At 31.3% G+C, this 21,749-nt stretch overlaps 2 protein-coding genes across 2 annotated transcripts; both read right to left on the bottom strand.

Moving 5' to 3' along the window:
• Positions 1 to 1,653: 1,653 nt before the first annotated feature.
• Positions 1,654 to 2,858, bottom strand: LOC107431136 (transcription factor MYB93). Its single transcript, XM_016042019.4, has 2 exons — positions 2,596 to 2,858; positions 1,654 to 2,473 (listed from the first exon to the last, which is right to left on the bottom strand). The coding sequence occupies exons 1-2, from the start codon at positions 2,856 to 2,858 to the stop codon at positions 1,654 to 1,656; spliced, it is 1,083 nt and encodes a 360-aa protein (XP_015897505.4).
• Positions 2,859 to 7,876: 5,018 nt separating this feature from the next.
• LOC107431210 (ABC transporter B family member 2) lies at positions 7,877 to 15,601 on the bottom strand. The gene is made up of 12 exons (XM_048464204.2): positions 14,956 to 15,601; positions 14,468 to 14,522; positions 14,074 to 14,249; positions 12,745 to 12,945; positions 12,286 to 12,545; positions 11,288 to 11,828; positions 10,789 to 11,168; positions 10,236 to 10,651; positions 9,736 to 9,977; positions 9,394 to 9,641; positions 8,860 to 9,272; positions 7,877 to 8,643 (listed from the first exon to the last, which is right to left on the bottom strand). The coding sequence occupies exons 1-12, from the start codon at positions 15,247 to 15,249 to the stop codon at positions 8,096 to 8,098; spliced, it is 3,774 nt and encodes a 1,257-aa protein (XP_048320161.2). The 5' UTR covers positions 15,250 to 15,601; the 3' UTR covers positions 7,877 to 8,095.
• Positions 15,602 to 21,749: the final 6,148 nt, after the last annotated feature.

Here is a 21,749-nt window from a genome sequence, read left to right on the forward strand (position 1 = left end):
CTCTTCCATCTAGTGGATATAATAGAAGTTGATAAAATTACCCCTGCATACATGTACCTATATGCCTGTATATGTTTATGGCAAAATTTCATAGGTCCCCTTCATGTATGATAAAACATCACCCACCTCTTTGAGTTTTCAAATTCGTCACTTACCCAAATGTTAAAATCAGTTAGAAATGTCATCTTTTTTATCGGGTTTGAATTGTAAAAAATCCATTTCGACCATCATATGGATAAAAATAAATATTAATTTAATAGTTTATCTTTTTAATATTATGTGTTACAAATTATAATATAACGTGCTTTACGTAAAAATTACAAATCTACCAATTTTGAAAATTCTAAAATTCATATTTATATAATTAATTATAAACATAAAATGAAGTAACATATACAAAATATTCACTAAAAATACAAAGCAATTTAAAAAATTATTATGTTATCCCCCAAAAAAAAAAATAAAAAATAAAAAATTTCGAATATTTGCACAAAAATTTTATGCGGACAACACATGTTAAAAGGTTACACTCGTATCCAAATCGAACAAACCGTATAAAGGAAAAAAATCATATATGATAATTACTTATTTGTTTGTCTGACTAAATTACAAAGACTGATTTTAAAGATGGAAGTAAACTTGGCTAGGGTGGTTTGGTTGGTAAAATTGTTTTTGCGACAGTCAATGGCTTGCATTCAACGTAAACAATCTTTACCTAATAGTTAACAATGGCAACAACTAATCTGACTTTTAGTTACTCAAAATATGCTCTCAAATAATCAATCATTAATATTATCAACAGGATCGCCTTTCCTTCATTTTTTTTTTTAAAAAAATATTTTTCAAAAGAAAAAAATTATATTATATAATGATCTGGCGTTACACTTGGTGGCCCATCGAGAACGAGATCTAAATTATAGTATCATATGCCGGTGACATGGTTGACTTTGACACATGTTCTATGTAAAATGGTCAAACACTCGACTATTGGATCGTATCCCAGCGAAAATTTAATTTACTTTTATAATAGTGGAGGTCGTTATCACAATCATGCAACATATAATACATGTGCTTCTAAAAACACTAAAACTAGCTCCGTCAATTAATTTTTTTTTCTTTTTTGGAATATTTTCAGGGGCATGCAATTGGGTGCTTCGTTGCAATCTTATTCAGATTTTTATTTCTAAGATTCAAGTGCGAATATCGAAGAAAAACGAAAGACTTAAAAAAGAGAAAAAAAAAATTGAACAATTAATTCCTTGCAAAACAAAGGTTCGCTACAAAGAACTTGGAAGTATATATATATAGGTTTTTTCATATATATAAGTATGTATAGCTTTAATTTCAATTTCAGAAGCTAGTTCTCCTCATACCCAAAAACGAAAAAAATAAAACAAAGGAATAACGAATCAAGAAATTCTTTTAGTTTCCATATATATGGAGTTGATCAAGAAAGTTGATTATATGTGGAAGTGAGGGAGCTATAATAATATCATTCTACCAGCAGCCTCAGCAATTATGACATCAATCTGCAAAACAAGTAGCAACAGCAAATGTTATATATGTTTTTATAGAAATTAACACCCAATATCACATATATATATATATATATATATACGCGGATAAACATAGAAATTTATTGAAATATAGAACTTACTCTAAAATATCTTTCCAGTAAGTTTCGCTATCTTCATCATCCATGAGTTTTTCCCAGGCTTCAAAGATTGTGGAAGTGGATGACTCATGAGTATGATCAATATCGCTCTTGCTTTCTTCCATTTGATTGGTTCCGGCAGAAGTTCCATGAGAATGATCAGATGGTGATGAAGTCAATTCAGGAAGAGGCTTAATCTCATAGCTTCCATTGTTGTCGTTGTTGTTGTTGCTATCGGCCATGGCTTTAACACTACCATCCAAGTACTCTAACCCACCACCTAATTCAGGAGAACCCCATGTATCTATAACACCTTGAGATGACCCATTATTATTGGAATATTCATAATATTGAGGAACAAAATCAGCAGCACCTGTATTCATCATATTATTGCTTGTTCCATTCAAAAGCCCTAGGATTGGGTTAAAATTTTGAGAACCCAATAGATTAGAAATACTAGTACCGCTATTTTGATCCATAAATGGAAACTGTGGATTAGTGACAGTAGCACTAGTGCTACTGGTTGCTGTGTTTATCACTTGCAATAGATTTTGCAACAACTGGAGCTTGGCCAGTTGAGCAGCATCTGCTTGCAACTTCAGGGCATTGTCCCAAGGACTAGTAGTGTTAATGGTGTTTCCGAATTGCGTAGCGGTTAGCAACTGGGAAAGGTTCAGGAGGTGATTCAGATCTGTTCTTGGTTTATGAGTTTCTGGATCAATACCAAGTTTCAGAAGCTTTTTCCTCAGGTATGTATTCCAGAAGTTCTTGATTTCGTTATCAGTTCTTCCCGGTAAATGGGTTGCAATCCTTGACCACCTAATTCAAGAACAACAAATATTTATAAGGATATAGCTAATTAGACCATTACTACAAAAAAGTTGGAAAAAAAAAAAAAAAAGAAAAGAAAAAGAAGAAGACGATCATGAAATAATTATTACTTGTTTCCAAGAACAGAATGGAGGTTGATGATGATTCTCTCTTCTTCTTCGGAGAATTTGCCTCTTTTGATATCAGGCCTTAGGTAGTTAGTCCACCTTAATCTGCAGCTCTTACCACACCTATTCAATCCTGCTAGCTTAGGTAAAGCTCTCCAACTTCCATGGCCATGCCTATTAATATAATCAACAAGCTTCTCATCTTCTTCTGGTGTCCATGGCCCTTTCTTCAAACCATTCTCATCACAACATGGTGGTCTGCCCATTGTTGCTATGGCTCTAGCTAAGACAAAGAATTACTTGTTGTATCAAAATGGAGATATATGAAAATGTAAAAATTATTGTTCAAGGATTTTTGGTTTGGAAATGTTTTGGTGAAATGGGGTGGGTTCTATAGGTGCATATATATAGAAGATGAAATTCAAATGATTATGTCATTATCCATTCTTTATAATTTAATAAATTCTTAGCATCCATAAAAGGAACGAAATGGGAAGGAAGTCCACAAGGGAAAACAATATTCTTGCTTGGCCTATTCTATGAGCATGCCAGCAAATCAAATGGTACCAAAAATGAGGGTTAGGTAGTAAAGGTGGTGTCATATATGAAGATTGGTAAAATTAATTTGGTCTAGTTTTCCTTAAAATGCACGTATATGGTTTAAATTAAAGCCATCAGTTTGATTTTATATTGCATATATAAATTTTTTTTCTCAATTAATTTTGTATAACCAGTTCCATGACGAACATGATTGCATGGGATTAATATAGTGGTTAGTTTAGGATTCTGTTAATCTTTTGGTCCAAAAAGAATTTAAAAAAAAAAAAAAAACAACAACAACAACAACAACAAAAACAAAAACAAAAAAAAACCCTTAGGTACGTGATATGAGGAAACGTTGCATATTTTTAAATATTTGTATAACATAGATTGTGCAAGTACAGAGCACATGCGCTGCCATTCACTGTTGTGTAGGCCAATCTGGAGAGAATACGTACAATTGCTAAAATTTAAGGTTTTGTCAATTAATTAAAGCTGCAGTATGATTGTAAATGTAATATTACATCACTAACATTATCCTTTCAAATTAATACCATGAGAAAAAATAATTATTCCAATTATTATTATTATTGTTGTACCAAATTGTTTTAAGCTAGATTAACTTAAGGTATATGTTTGGGGTATCAACTAATGTTGTCTTCTTTGTCTTCATATTGTGTTCTACTGATAACAATATAAGGATTTCCTCCCAAAAAAAAAAAAAAAAAAAGACAATATAAGAATTATATTCTTCAAAATAATAAAAATAATTAAAAATTTAGTTTTCACACGCAAGTAAGGAATTGATCAAACTAAATGAGATAGATCCGTATTAGTAGAACCACGAATTATTTTGGTTTTGTAAAATTTTAGAAAATGAAATTACTTCAGGCTTCTATTATTTTTTTTGTAACAGTCAAGTCTACCCACATGTGATATTGTTTGTTTGCTTTGGGTCCCGTTTGCACAGGTTTAAAACACGTCATAGTGGTTAGGAGTCTCACCCTTTCACCTGCCAATCCCACTAGCTTGGGCCTCCAAGGCCCAATCATTTTTTTTGTAACAGCCCAGTCCATCCGCATGTGATATTGTCCGCTTTGGGTTCCGCTCACACGGGTTTAAAACACGTCATAGTGGTTAGGGGTCCCATCCCTTCACCTGCCAGTCCTACTGATCCGGGCCTCCTAGGCCCAACCATGATACTGTTTGCTTTGGAAGTTAGGTGATGAGCTAAATCCTACCCTTCACGGTTTTCTACGCGTCTCTAGAAGAGAGTAACGCATCATAAGAGAAAGGTATCCACACCCTTATAAGGTCCACCTGCATATAATATTGTCCACTTTGGGACCCGTCCGCACCTGGACCTGCATATAATATTGTCCACTTTGGGACCCGTCCGCACCGAGGGAAAGGTATCCACACCCTTATAAAATCCATCTGCATGTAATATTGTCCGCTTTGGGCCTCACCTGTACAGGTTGGTTAGGGGTCACACCCCTTCACCTGCCAGTCCTAGTGGGACTGGCCTCCCAGGCCCAACCATGATACTGTCCGCTTTGGAAGCTAGGTGGTGAGCCCAATTCTACCCTTTACAGTTTTCTATGCGTCTCTAGGAGACGGTAACGCATTACAAGTAAAAAGTATCCACATCCTTATAAGGCATACTTCATTTTCCTCTTCAACCGATGTGGGATATCACATTTTCCTTTTCCTTCTTCATTTCTATACTACACAAAATGAAGAAAATAGAAATATATATGTTTTTGTTTTCTTATGCTTGGTTTTTAATTAATTTGGAGATATATATATACAGAGAGAAATAGTTTACTAGGCGATGTTAGACAAATCATGTTACCTTACAGCCTATTATTTATATATAATCCAATTATAAATTGTACGTAATTAATAAACGTCGAGCAATACAATGAATTTAACATTGCACAATAAATCTCATACAATTTTAGTATCATTAACAAACTGTCAAGGAACATAAGTAAATTTGACATTACACACTAAAATTTAACTATATATATAATTTTACCATCATAAAGTTGACGTCCACGTTATGATAGATTTGAGAGAAAATTATATGTAATTTTATAGTAAAACACATATAACATTCTATAAATTAAATATAATTTTGCGCCGAGTCTACTACAACGTGGGCATCCATATTTTCGTATAAGCACTAGGTGATCTTATTGTTTTATGATCTTATACATTTATTGCTTGACTGCAGAAGATGATAATCCTAATTTTTTTTTTCATTACCATTTTTTTTTTTATCTTTATACAATTTTAATATTATTCCCCAATCTATATACTTCTTCTGAAACGAAACATAAATGGGTTCTTGCATCATCGACAAGCCAATACATATAATACTTGATATTTATATGTTATTAAGACGTTGCTTCCTGTTATGATCCAAATATCCTATATGATCCTATAATGCCTCATCAGAGTGGTCATCAATTTGTCATTTTCTTACTAATTTAATTCAATATTAACTACGATTAATTTGATTTATATATATATATATATATAGATTATTTTGCAGCTATGGCAGTCTCTACCTGCTCATTCAATCTCTTTGCCATTAAAAGGTTGATCACCCATTTACCAAACATTCTCTTCAGTCTTTTTGGACTCCAAATTTGTGCCTCCTTAATTTCGACTACTAAGTTTGAATTTCATTCAAACTCAACGCTTAACTTTAACAAAAATAATGGTTTTATGAAAAAATTTACGGTAAAAAAACTAGTTTTAATTAGTACTTTTGATCGGCTCGAGGAAACACACCCCAGTATATGAGATAAGCAAGCGAACGTCAGCTATGACTACATTAATATACATTATATATATATACATATATTATAGCCACCAGTAACATATATAATTAATATTAACTTGAAAAATATATTTTTTAATTAATTGTCAATCTCTTTTCTAAGATTTGGATAATTTAATTTGGAGATATCATGTTTGTGGCTATGACTGAGAAATTTTTTTCGATTTGCCATAGAATTATTAGAAAAAAAGTGCATTTGGAATTTACAATAACTCCCCCCCCCCCCCCCCCCCAAAAAAAAAAAAAAATCTTGCCCAAAAATAATGTACATCATTTGGCACTTATACTTTCAAATTAGGAAAATGCTAAAGATGAAATGTTTTGTCATTTTTTTTTTTTTTTACTTTAATTGGGTTGACATTTGGTTTGAGATATTTGACTTTTAATTAAAGTTAATCTCACAAAAATCTCACTATATCAGAATTAGTTAAATTTCGTGCACAGTATTTGAATAAACAGCTTGCAATGAAATTGCAGAGCAAGAGCCACGTAAAAGGACACTAATATTATACAGCAAAGGAAATGTCAAATAGAAGAATATGTATAAACTATTATATTAGGGACTTATGATATATAATTGACAGTGTTTTTGAGCATTTTCTTCATATTGAAAAAGGAATACACATGCTTTTGACCTTTTTTATTTTTTTTATTTTTTAATTTGGGATTTGCTGGGAGAGGGGATTAATGTTTGACATTTCTTAATAAACACTTTGACATTTTGATATATTTATGCAAGGTTGGTTTGGACCTCAACAAATTGAGAAGGTTAATTATATCTCAAGGTATTTTCTTTCCACACTCCAAACAAGCTGATATCATTTTAGACTCGCTGGTCAAGGGGACGATAAAATGCCAGTAAGATATGTTTTTCAACCTTTCTTCTCTCTCATTGGGTTTCATTTTACAACACGTCTATTTGGATTTAAATATTAATTATTCAAAAGGAAAATAGAATGGGAAAAAAATAAAAAAGTAGCTATTCTGATCTTTGAATATAGGCATTATATATATACACAAAACTCTAACTTATTAGATGGATTACTTGCTTATCAAACATGGTTTCCTTAGATGAAGAACAATATTAATAAAAAAATAATAATAATTAATATATTGTCAACTTTGTTTTTCTTTCGAGAACATGACAAGAAGTAGAAAACACGAAGACAGAAGCCAAACAACTTAGATTGTCACCCTGCTTTGTGCATCCTTGAAACTTCCTAATTGAAAAAGTTTTCTTATAAAGTGAGTATGTGTCTTAGGAAGGCGGCTTTTTCATTTCAATTTTAATTTTTTATATGGTTTCCACATTGATAAGTAGCTATTACTTTTGATTTATCAAGGGAGGCAAAAAACAAAAAAGACAAAAAAAAAAAAAAAAGGGTTGAATTCCTTTTCCTTGAAATTTGCAGTGATTTCTGTGGGCACAAGTTTCAAATTTGCAATAACTATTACTTTTATTTATGTTGTTTGAATTCCTTTTCCTTTATTTGTTGGTAGCTTTCTTTTGCGTCTTGCAAAGAAAACTTTTCAACTATTTAGATAATTTTTTAAATATTTTATAAGCAAATGTGAAAATTTTTCTCAATGAAACAATTCATGAGAAACTAATTCCATCAATATGGTGTACTACGTACTAACCAAATTAAGCCTTCCAATAAGGCATTTTCTGCTCAGTTTCAATTGTTTTTGTCCTTCCAAAGGGCAGTAGACAATCAATATGCAAACTCTGTACCTGATTACAAATTTCAAAAGCAATATCCAATTAAATATAAAATTGTTATCACCAATACATTGCATAGTCTGTTTCTTAACTATGTATATATATATATATATATATATTTCGGCTCTATATTTTCATACAGATACATACAAAATTAACTACAGAGGAAATGTGAGCAATATTTTGCAGCATTCTTGAGCATGTATATGATCATTATTTTTAGGTTGAGGAAAAAAAAAAAAAGGAAAAAAACAATCTATCAAATTGAAATTATAGTGAAAAAGAAAAATAAATGAAAATAAATTACAAAAGGTACATTAGTAAAGAAAGCTCTCCCCCCATTTCTTCTTTGATCATCATACTTTGGATAATATGTTTTTCCAAATTTGTTATTGTCTCTGTTGCTGTTGCTGAATGTTTATTAACTTGAAGTATGCTCCATTTTTATTTTCTATCAGATTTGAATGAGTCCCTTGCTCTATAATCTTACCATCCTGTAAAACTGATATTTGGTCTGCATTCTTTATGGTTGAAAGCCTATGAGCAACCATGACAGTCGTCCGGTTCTTCATCAAGCTGTCGAGAGCTTGTTGCACAATGCGCTCTGATTCGACATCAAGAGCACTTGTTGCTTCATCCAATAGCAGGATTTCAGGGTTCTTTAGAACTGCTCGGGCTATAGCTACGCGTTGTCGTTGGCCTCCAGACAGTTGCACTCCTCGCTCACCTACTTTGGTTTGGTAGCCCTCAGGAAGAGCACTGATGAAACTATGTGCATTGGCAAGTTTAGCAGCTTCAATCACTTCTGCTTCAGATGCTCCTTCTTTTCCATAGAGGATGTTTTCGTAAATTGATGTTGCGAAGAGGGCTGGTTCTTGTTGAACCAGGCCAATATGTTTTCTGAGAGACTTGATCTTCAGCTTCTTGATGTCTTTCCCTGTAACAAAAATTTGATGCATATATAGTTTTTAGATTTGCATACTTTCACTAGTTAAGAAGAATTGATTATGAGTAACATATAATGAAATTTCACTAAGAAAAACACGTTTTTGAAGTACTAACATGCCTTTTAAATTTGAAGTTTATTTTTCCTCAACGTGCAAATATATTCTGAATACAAACATATATAATACAGATTGTTGAAAAAGCTTACCATCAATCATCACTTTGCCAGCATTAGGATCATAAAACCTGAGAATTAGAGATATCACAGAGCTTTTACCGGAACCACTTTGCCCAACCAATGCCATACTCTTGCCTGATCGAACTTTTAAATTGAAGTCCTTGAAAATCACTATGTCAGGCCTTGAAGGGTAGATAAATTGGATACCCCTTAGCTCAATTGTACCCTCAACTGTTGTTAACTCTTCTCCTACATCCCCAACTACCTCAGTTTTTCTGTCAAGCACCTCGAACACCGATGCCACCATTTGGTTCCCTTTTAAGAGATCCGGTGCCAATGCCAAAGTCTCTCCCATGGCCAGTGCTGTCACTATTAAAACCATAAATGATTTCATGACAGACTTGAAGCTAGCAAGCTCCTTTCCCATCAAAACAGAACCATACCTGAATATAAAGATCAGTCAAGAGAACAAATCATAGCTAAAGCAACATTCTCTAATTTAGAAATTAGGCACATTGTTCTGCACCCTAAGAGCTGTTAGAAGAAGAAGCTAAAGCCACATACCATAAGGCCAGGCCGTAGGATGAAAAGATGAAGAACTGGGAGATGCCATAGAATACTCCAGCAATTTGTCCACGAGTAAACGAACGCCTAGAAGGCTCAACAAGCTCACGGGAATAGAGGTCAACGATCTTGTCCTCGGCACAAAATGCAGCAACAGTACGAATATTACTCACTGCCTCACCAGCTAGCATGTTAGCTTTTAGATATGCTTTGCTCAAGTTTCCACCATAGCCTTGCATGAAAAGTTTCTGAAACACAGAAAAAGTAAAAATTGATTTCATTGACATGCTATGTTGAAATGTAATTTTTCTTCAAATCTGCAGAGTGCAAATCATTTATTACCTCACTGATATGACCACTGATAATCAATGGATATGCAGCCAAGACTACAAGTGTGATCCTCCAGTTCAAGATGAAGGCTATAATTAATGAGGCAACAAGCAATCCCACATTCTGTAACAGAATCGTAGACCTATCGACGACTATTGTTCGTAACAGTGTTGCATCGCTTTCTAAACGAGACGAAAGCATAGAACTAGTGTTGTTAGTGTCATCAAACCATCCGATCTCATTCCTCAATATGGCTGCAATACACATGGTAGAGTTCAGTAAAGAGCAAAATAACCATCAAACTATAAATTTAAGTGTTTTAATATGCCTATTTAACAAAATAATGTACTTGGATTCATTCCTTACTCTAACAAAGTAGCAACAGAACAGAACAGAACAGATACAATCAAATCTGGTATGGAAGTAATTAGGACTAATAAAATACATTCAATTTTAAACATAGCATAAGTAACCAAAACTGGTCGAAAATAATAAATTTGATTGCAACATACCAGAAAACATCATCTCTCTCACACGAAGAGTGAGTCGCTCTCCCATGGTTCCAAAACAAAGATGCTCTATGGCATGGACAATGACAGTTACTACCGCACCACCGCAGAAGAGTAAAGAAATCTTTTTGATCTCGTGGCGTGTTGTGTCCCAGTCCATGTAATAGGCTACAAGAGCCTGAGAGACTCCCAGAGCAAAAAGGGGCATCTGTGCTCCAGCAATGAAGGCACCTATCGTACCCACCACCCCATAAATCCAGTCTGGCTTTACCATGGAGTACATTCTTCCTGCTGGAACATACCTGGGCTTGACAGTCTCTGTCCCATCAGCACCAACACGGCTTAGTGATTCCTTATCAGAACGAAAACTAGCACCAAAACTTGTTGTAGTTCGGGATAATTCTCGTGAATACTTTATGCTGCAACACAAAAGTACAAAGATATAAATACCAAGACAGACAGGTTATCAGATTCTTCAATATTGTATGCGTGTAATATGCAGCATCAAGCTCAAAAAGAAATTGCTTTCTGCATTTCAAAGTTCTCTGTTAAGTACCTTGGTGGGCGTCCCAAGTTAGGACCAAACGAGTTGTGGTGTTGCAAAGATGCCGTCTCTTGAAGGTGAACAAGTGATGCATAGACACTGTTTGGATTCGAAATGAGTTCCTCATGGCTTCCTGTTTCCACTATCTTCCCCTCTTGAACCACAGCAATGATATCTGCATTTCTAATGGTGGAAAGTCGATGAGCAACCACTACAGTTGTTCTTCCCACCATGGCAAGATCGAGGGCCTCTTGCACACTCTTCTCAGACTCTGCATCCAATGCACTTGTAGCTTCATCCAGTAACAGAATTGATGGATTTTTCACTATCGCGCGTGATATTGCTATCCTTTGCTTTTGTCCACCTGATAGTTGTATCCCTCTCTCTCCAACCTGGAAAAATTACATCTTAATGTTAGTTTCTCAACTTAGAAACTAACAATATGAACACATAAATGCACAATGGTGTACAACATTATTCCATAAGAGAAGAAATCATATCTTTGACATACCTGAGTTTCAAACCTATCAGGCAGATTGTTTATGAAAGTGACAGCTTCTGAAAGTTTAGCTGCACGAGTGATCTCGTCAAGAGTGGCATCGTCTTTCCCATATAGTATGTTTTCTCTGATGCTTGTTGCAAAAAGTGCAGGCTCTTGATTAACCAACCCAATTTGCTGCCTAAGCCACTTGAGGTCAAGCTCCCTAATATCATTCCCATCTATAAGTATCTGTCCAGAGAGTGGCTCATAGAAGCGTTCGATCAAAGATATAACTGTGCTCTTTCCAGATCCACTTCCTCCTACAAGTGCTACAATCTTCCCAGGAGGGATTTCAAGAAAGAGATTGTCGAAAATTGTTACATCAGGACGAGACGGGTAACTGAAAGACACGTTCTTGAATTGGATATGCCCCTCCAATTTGTTCAACTTCCGGCCACATTTACTGTTGCTTTTGTTCGTTGTGTTCCTCTCAATCATCTCAAATATGGGATAAGCAGCTGCCATAGCTCGAACGAAAGCAGAAATGTCTAATGCTGCCTGTCCTAATGACCTGACAAGCAAATGCATAGCAGATGTTGGTTTCATGTTGTTTATTGAATTCAGAAATAAAAAGCCATAATCATATTGACAGCTACTTTTCTATGCAACCAAAGAGAATGAGATCACCATCATCCCATATATGGACCAAGCGCAGAATTCAGAAGCAAATTGGGAACCTGATTATTTGTAGAATCTCACACAAGAATTTCTACGTACAGAACAAGATCATATAAACAGACTTAAATCACAAATAAACCACATGATCAACACAATTTACTACCTCAAGATGTAAAGTACAAGAATTTCTACATGCAGAATAAGTTCATATAAACAGACTTAAATCACAAATAAAACCCCATGATTATCACAATTTACTACATAAAATGCAAAGTTAAAACCAATCAATTTAGAAATGGTTGTCAGTTCCATTAGAAAGTAAAGAAAGAAAAAAGGAAGTATATACTCACAGGCCAGCAATAACAACATTGAGCATGGTTGTGAAAGAGTCCCCGCCATTGGCAATGCTCTTGTGAACAACAACACTAGTGAACCAGACAAGCAATGCCCAAGAAAGGAAAAGGGTACAATGCATGAAACCCAGGCCCAGACCCTTAGCTAGTCCTGCTTTTCTTCCATACTTGTATGTATTAGTCAGAGCTGACGTGTATTGTTTCACTGCCATTTCTTCCCCTGCAAATGCTTGGACCGTTCTAACATTTCCAATCACCTGAGATTATTATTATTTTCATTTTTTAACAACAGAAGTAGTATCATATATATTAAAATATTGTCAACTATGCATATGTTACATTATTCTGCATAAAAGTTACCAAATGAGGGGTAGAAAACCAGTTTTACTTTTTAAGAACTATAAAGTTTAACTTTTTTTTTTATTTTTTATTTAGGAGCTATAGATAGAAACTGACCTCTTCAGCAATCTCACCAGCCTTGACATAGGATTTTCTTACCCTGGCAATTAGACCAGTAGCAATATATGCATAAACACCACCAGCCAAGGCAATCAACGGGACAATTGAAAGTGTTACCAAACTAATTTGCCAAACCCTCACAAATCCAATTATGAATCCTCCTAGAAATCTGCTCATGTAGTGCATGAAATTCCCCACCTGCAACCACACCACCAACATTTTTATTTTTTTTTACAGATTAATGTTGCAAAAAAAAAAAATGTTGAAAAATTACTGTACCAAAAACAAAAATTTACTTTTTTTGGATGGAAATATAATGATGGGGATGACCAAGAATTTAAATACAGGTGGCAAACAATAAATTGAAATTGATCAACTGAAATTGGTCCACACTATAAACCATTGAAATGCAAGTTGTATGGGAATTCATTTCCTGCATTGTTATGAATATTAAAGGTAGGTAGGCATTTTTTTTTTATTTTTTTTTGGTCTCCATAAGCCTGAAATATGAAAGTGATATCAATTTAAAAAATTGAAGTTTACTATAAAAATCAATTATACAATTGTCTCTTCAATAACTTTTTTCCTATAAATAAATAGTTTAAATTATTAGAGTTGAAATAAATTCCCAGCCGTAAAAAGCAGGTAAGAATTTTAAACCCAGTGCACCCAACCCCCTATGCCCTAACCAACTTATAAATGCCACCAGCCTTTGCATTAACTCCAATATCATCTCTCCCTACACGTTTACAGTCTAGACCTATAAATTACCTTTGGCATTCATGAATTTTTTTCAACCCCTGCCTAGCAAATTAATTACACCCCTGCAGTAAAACCTTTGAATCTCCATCAACAGTAAGACGGTGAAAAAAATAAAAATGGGAATTGCAATTTTTTGTTTTTTTTGGTGCTCTAATTATTTTCTTGAAAATTTAAATTTTGGCGACTGTCTTGATTAATCAACAAGTATTTACTTTTTCCTATACTGAAATTTCAAAACTAATTTCTCTCTTAAAGTTTTTAGAGAAAAAAAAAAAGAAAAAAGAAAGAAAAATCACTTTTGACAACTTCATGATAAGGACAGACTCTCATATGTTTTTAAGGGCTGTAAATACTTGCTTCCTTTTTTCATTTTTTTTCCTGTTTGGTTGGGACCCATAATTTTAAGATAGAGTTGAATGAGACTTTTATGACTAATTTGCTCAATATTAATAATATCCCCATATTATAAAGGAGAACAAAAGATTATTAAATAGATTAATATATTTTTTGGATAAACTAGATTAATAATTATAATTAAAATAAAAATAATTAAAAAAAAAATACCTTTTCAGAAAGGGCATCTTGAACAACAATGATGTCACTAGTAATAGCAGAGATAACCTCTCCAGTGGAAGCTTCAGTGTCAAAAAGACTAATATCTTGAGTCAACATTGCTCTCAAATATGCCATCCTCATTTTCGCTGCTTGTCTTTCTCCAGTATACATCCAACAAGCCACCTCTGCATGTTTCATTTTATTTTATTTTTTATTTTATTTTACCATATCAATATATAATATAATAATCTGAACTTGGATATATATATATATATATATTCAATTAAGCAAAACAATATCAACTAATATTAAAATTAACATAATATAAGAACTGATTTTTTTTTTTTTTTTGGGTTCAATATAAGGACTGATTAAGAAAATATTGAGAGAATTAAGTAAAAACCTGTCCATGATGAGAACAGTATAGCTATGCTCAGATATAGAAAGTCCAATGAATACTGCAAAAAAACAATACGATACAAAATAAGTCATAAACGTACAAAAAAACAATTAAAGCTTATAAAATAAAATTTATTAATGAAAATGATCTTACAGACCGTACGACAAACCCTCTAAACTAAAGGCTCTAGACAACCAGAAAAATAAAATTAAAAAATTAAAAAAATATATAGTATTGCTTTTATATTTTCTATTAGATAAAAAAAATCCAAAAAAAAAAATATATGAAAAGAAACTAAATTTCACAATAATTTAAAAATATATATATATGTGGGGTGAACAAAATTGTCTTTTCACTCGTAGGATTATATCTGTTTCTGTTAAAAAAAAGAAAAAAAAGATAGAAGATACAAACAATGGTAATGTTGTTGCATGCTCAAACACCTATTTGTCTGCATATATATGTGTATATATATATATATAAATATATACCTTTCCAACTTTATGAGAAGCTTCTTTGGGAAAGAGATAAGCCATCCCTATAATGTTTATCAACTTGCCAAAGAAAATAAAGAACACAGGAACCGAAACTCCATGGACACAAGCTCCTATGGATCCGATTCCCATTAGCACATAGTCTTGAAAATCAGCAAAACTAAATAGTTTTAGCAACGAAACTTTTTGTTGCTTCTTCTTCTTTTCTTCTTCTACTCGCTGCTGCTTCTTCGTCGTAGTACTATTGTCTCCGGCTTCGCCGTTGCCGGAAAATGAATCCGATGGTGCCATTTTTGGCCCCACACCACAATAAAAAATTAAGTTTTAAGTTAAGAGATGAAGAAAACAGAGAAAAGAAGGATATATATATATATATATATATGTATGGAGGTGTTGAAAGGGTAAGTTTAAAAGAAGTCACAGGTTTTTTAAAATGATATATGAGAACAAGTTAGAGGAGGTTGTGAAAGTGTTATAGGAAAAGAAATATTAATATGGAGAAGGATAGAGATGCGGTTGGAGTTGGATGGACCTTTAAAATGCCAAAAATGAAAACCACCCAAAATTTATAAAAAAAAAATAAAAAAAAGTTGGACGTGTAATTAAGAGCTGCTTAAGCAGGTTGACTATCTTGTGAGTAACAGTTGTAGCTAGCTTTGATTCAAAAACTTTTATCATGATTATTTATAGCAGAGCTAATGCATTGTCTCCACAAGAAATTTTCAAGATTTTTCATGTTTTTGGGATGAGATTTTGACTTCTTTTTTTTCTGTCTCTCTGTATGCATTAAATTGAAGTGAGATAGGTGGCTCCATATGGTATTGTTCAAGCAAGCAATAGCCTTTTGTGTTGTCACATTTCCTAATTGCTAATTGTTAAAAAAATAAAAATAAAAAAATAAAAAATAAAAAGAAGAAGAAGAAAAAAGGAAAAGGAAAAGGAAAAAAAAGAAGAAGTACACATAAATAAATTGAGAGAGTACTAAACACAAAAAAACTCATGCAATATGAGTCATTATATTGATTGAAATGAGCAAAGAGACAGCCCATTTACCAAAATGATTGATGTATCTCTCTGGCAATATTTTGCATATATAATTAAAGCATTTTAAATGCTGTTGAAGAAAAAAGTAGGAGCCGATGGATGTTTAGAACTTGTTGCAACATTCTTACTTTTTTTTTCTTTTTTTCTTTTTTTTTTTGTTTTGGTGAATTGTTGCAACATTCTTACTTGTAAAGTGTTCTTTCTTGGCCGCATATTGCTTTGACATTGTCAAAGATAATTTTCATTGGCCCCACAATGATCTAATTTTTTAAACTATTTGGGCTGACACCAAATTTACTCCACCAATAATAATTAACCAGGTTTCAGTAGATATTAAATATCGTAATTTCAGACACTAATTAATGAATAAATTGTGTCAAATTAATGATGAAAGAAAAATGTATTCAATTTCTTCCAGTTTTCTTGATGTATTGTCCACCCACCACCCATTTTGTTCGTAATTAATTGTAAGTTCTAGACATTTTTATTAGCGGGTCAAGTCGTTATTACTAATAAGCATTTTTTTTTTTTTGTTTGATAAATATTAATAAGCATTTTGTTGACAAGTAGAGTTGGAGATACAGTACATATGTGCCAATAGATCGTGGTCCCCATAATTCTTGAAAATTTAATAAATCCATTAAATATCTTTTTAGTAACAATAGTATTAAATAAAAATAATGCATTTGCTAGTTGATCAACTTTGTTAGTGAAATAGACAACAGTATTAAATAAAAATAATGCATTTGCTAGTTGATCAACTTTGTTAGTGAAATAGTTGGCACCTAATTAAATAGTTTAATTTCTCGAAGAAAATATTAATTGGCCCGTTAATTCTTTCATGTTAGCCATATAATTATGAATTAGATAATGCATCTACGTGTTTATGTATTTTGGTGTTTGTATTATTACAAATAAGTTGACAACCTTTTGGTTAAATTTCTTTATATAGTATTCTCTTTTATGTGAATTCTATTTATGTTTTGACTATATAGGAAAAATAATATCTAATTTCCAAAAGGGATAATTAATAACATTTTAGCTCCTCAAATTGAAATATATAGTTGTACGAAAAATTGCAAAATATAATAGTTCAGAAAAACAAAGTCTTAATTAGTTACTAGATACTTTTACAGGTAAACAAATTACTATGTACTTTCTTTACCATATTTGAACATAATGTATATGTTATTGTTTCGGTGTTTTTACATGTCATTAAAGCGTCTAAAAACAAATATGCCAGAAAAGACAACTCGAAAAGATTGTTTTTTAGGATATATTGAAAATTTGAAAACAATAATTTCGTTTTCTGAAAAGTAAAAAAACGATGTAAATTTGCAAAGTCGAATTCGATTGGATCGAAGTCAAATATATTGAAACAAAGCACTGAGGAAGAACTTTTACAGATTTGCAGGAGCATTATATTTTGGACAATTAATAATAATAAGTGTATGCATGTGAATTTTTGATATTGTCCTTACAAGATTTTAAACAACCATGTATAATAGTATGCCAATCAAGCAATGTTTCCTTAATATATATATAAATTGTGATCACATTCTCACACAGTGTAGAAAAATTTTGTTACCTTTTGGTCCCCCTCGTGCGTACCTCTCATACTCATCAGAACCCATTTGGCATCCACCAATTGCGTATAATTGTGCATATAAATTCACTTTATATGTAGGGTTATGGCTATTGCCCAAGTACCTTCTAAATTAATTGCCCGTAGACTTATGATTGATTATTTGCTTCTTCTTCTTTTTTCCCAATAAATTACCATGGGTTCTTTTCACTGTTTTGTGAATACTAACATTTTAATCAATCTTGATAACATAACAACAAATTATAGATTGATCAATAATAATTATCATTTTTTTTTGAGTCGGTTAAAAAATTGATCGAACATGTATAATATCAAAACAGTAATGATACATATGTGGATTAACTCCATGTATATATAGCTATGCATGTGGGTGTGATAAAAAAATTTATTTTATTTTATTTCATTTTTTGGTGAATGTAGTAAAATTTTGATAGAATGTTGAGGAGGGTGTGGTTTGGAAAGCTTACGTATATATTTCAACTGCTTGCCAAACAATATTAATGATCCATACGAAGACAAAACAGTCTATATAAAAGACGAAGATGCTGACGTTTCATAAGAAGCACTGCTCATGGCGATCAATTCAATTTCAAGCATATATATTAGAGGTGTCATACATATATATATATATATATTCCCTGGGTTCATAGCCAAATAATAATAAATATGTACATAGATTTTGAATCTTTTCTTTTCTTTTTTTAATTAAATCATCACTTTTTCATATAATGGAAAATCTATCATTTCTTTATTTTAATCTTACATTTTTTTATATGTAGATTTGGTTTCTTTTGAATTTATTCTTGAGTCTTTATATGTATTTTGATTTTTTAAATACTTTTTAAATTATTGGCTTTGATATTAAATTTAATTACTATTTTTTTTGAAAAATTTCAACTAACAAGAAATGGACTATCATTTTTTTATTATTTTATTCTAACATTTTTTCTATAGTTTAAAAAGCATAAAAATGTTTCATATTTAATAACCAAATAACAAAGATGATATATCTTTCACAGTTGAAAATGGTTAAAAGAACAAAAGAAAAGTATTAGCTAGCTTAGATGTTTTTGAAAACCTAACATATTTTTCATAATTAAAAAAAAAAAAAAACAGTTATCAAACATTTCATTATCTATCAAATGAATTAGCTTAGTTAATAAGCCCATTTGGATTTGAAATATCGAGGTGGGAAGGAAAAATTATTATAATTTTAAAAGGATATTATTATAAATGACAAAAAAAAAAAAAGAGAACATTTCATTATCTACTTAAACTCAAATCAAGTACCCAAAAAAAAAACTGTTAGAAGAACTTTTGTTTTTGTTGTTTCTGGTTTTTTAATGTTTAGGAAAAGATACGATACTATGCGTAATTTTTTATATGGTCAGCAGAAAAAAATAAATAAATAAATAAAAATCTCCTCTGCAATTGTGCCCAAACATAAGAATCCAATTAAAACTACAAAATGATGATCAGGAAAAATAAAATAAAATAAAATAAAAGAATAGTTAACTTACAAAAATCAAGAAAATTAATGAATAAGCGCCGGAAACAGCAAAATATTGCTTGGCTTAAATTACTATTAATTGGGAAAAAAGAGTAGCTCTTTTGCAATTAATTGTTTTTTCAGAAAATAAGAAGCTGAAAAAACCTGAACGCCATTGAATAGTTTATAGATATGATTACTTAAATCTTAATCGTCTATTTATGGTAAATGACAACATTTTACCAAAATATGGAAATACACCGCGTAGAGTGTAATATAAACTGCATGTCGAATGAGCTCTATTAGATAATATACAGTTATGAACATATATTAATGTTTAATTATATATAATTTATGAGATATATTATCTAATTATATGTAATTTCTGATTATATTACCGGAAAATTATATCTAATTGAATGCTCATGCTCACGTTATGGTATAGCAAACATATATATATATATATATATATATATTATAAATGTGTAAGAATAATAATAATAAAAAATGTATAAGAATAATAATTGAAGAGAGGAATGAGCTGTTGGGAGTTGGACAGTAGGGCAAAGAGATCGATAGAAGTAGTTGGGATGCTTTAAAAGCTGAGGCTCATCAACAAGAAGCTGTGCTAATTTAATGCTCTGATGGGCTCTCTCTCTCTCTCTCTTTTGTGTTTCGGGTTTACTATTATTAGGTAGGGGCTTTTATTTTTGTTTTTTCATTTTATTATTTTATTATTTATTATTATTTTTTTCTTTTCTGCATTACATCTGCAATGACCAAGTGGATGTTATGAGATGTGAAATTATAATAGTCTGAAAACCAAAGAAATAAACTGTCCATTTTTCCACGTACACATACCAGGATATTAACCAGACTCATATATGTCTACTCGAAATTTCAAAACTGTTTTGTCTCACTCGTATATATAAATATGATCTTGTTCTGAAATTGGGTATCGTACACTGAATAAAAAGATATTTTGAGGTCTTTACAATTAAAAAAGTGAAATTCTGAATTTTCTAATAAATATTATATCATATAAAGGATTTTCAAATTTGACTGTTAATCAATTAGGTAAACCATATATGCCCAATTTAAGTCTCAACCCCCTACATATTATCTACGTTTTTCCATTGCATAACATATATTTTATTGTTAAATTCAACTATAAAATCTGGAGTAAATATTATATATACATATAATCAGAAATCTGTTTATCTAACACACAGGACAAAACTGGGGTTGATCAAGATTTGAGTATAATCAAATGATCTTAATTATATATTTTTTTCAATAATGTTACAAAAGTAAAATTTCACCTAACAACTTAGTCGATTAATGACTTTAAAAAAAAAAAAAAAATCAGTGCTGGTTCATAGCTTAAACAATTTGATGCTAATTAATGATAACTTGAAGTAAAACATAATGGACACTAATAAAAAATAAAAAATAAAAAAACACTTTTAAAATTGACTATAACTAAAGATGAAGAGTAAAGATTTGTTAATTAACCAATTTGGTTAATTTATTGGCCTCAGATCTACGTATTAAGCAGACCTAATCAAATCCCCAAAACTTGTTAACCTCTCTGTGAGTACATGCTTCAAATATTAAAATAGAAAATCAGTTTTTTGACAAATAAAATAGAAAATCAGTTAGTTACTACATATCTCAAGAATTATAATGCTGAAAAGGACTCATTCGGTGAATTTTCCTTTTTTCTTTCTTTAGCATATTTTTATTAAATTTTAACAATTATATTAATTTCAAATGTTTGATCAGTCATTATTCATCCAAAAAAAACAAAAAAAATGTTTCGATCAGTCATAGTCAAGTAGTTAAGAGTCTCCATGTGAAATGGAATGATAAACATTTTTTTTTTTCTATTCATATTAATGATTGACTTTTTACATATCCTGTTTGTCCAAGTTCTTGAAGGGTTGTAGTGACATTCCATACCACTTGTATTTATTTTTCTTAATGCTTCATTATCTGTTTTCCAATGTCTTAATTATAGCATATAATTACAACTAAATTAATCAGTTTTGGTGATTTAGAGAACTTGATATTGATTTCAGTTCCAAAAAAAAAAAAAAAAAAAAAAAAAAAGGATACTGATTAAAGGCATAAAAAGAGATAAATTTCCAAATACCCTATCCTTTGTAAACATGTAATTTTAATAGCAAAATTCACCCTTATTAACTGTTAAAATCTCCACTAAAAAAAAACTTTTATAAAACCACAGCTCTAAAATATGTATTTTTCATATAATTATGTTCTTTATCTAAGTTAAATTAATTATAATTGAAATATTATATACAGCAATAACAAAAATAGAAATAATGGAGTATATTTAAAATAAAATATATCAAAGTATTCGTTCTCTTTTACATGTCTAGTTCTTTTTTCTTTTATTTATTTATTTTTTTTATCTTGGGATACTGACAGTTGATATAAGATACGGCAATACCGATTTTTACTTTAGCACCACCGATTGTAGTAATTTATTTTTATATAAGTTACGGCAATACCGAAATTGGCCTAAAACCAATTTTCTCAACTTATTTAAAAAAAAAAAAAATAAAGAAAAATGCATATAATAATAGAATAAAAAATTATAGAAAAGGGATAATTATAAAAAGCCTTCAT

This window comes from Ziziphus jujuba, chromosome 6 (assembly GCF_031755915.1).
Source record: "Ziziphus jujuba cultivar Dongzao chromosome 6, ASM3175591v1".
NCBI lineage: Eukaryota > Viridiplantae > Streptophyta > Magnoliopsida > Rosales > Rhamnaceae > Ziziphus > Ziziphus jujuba.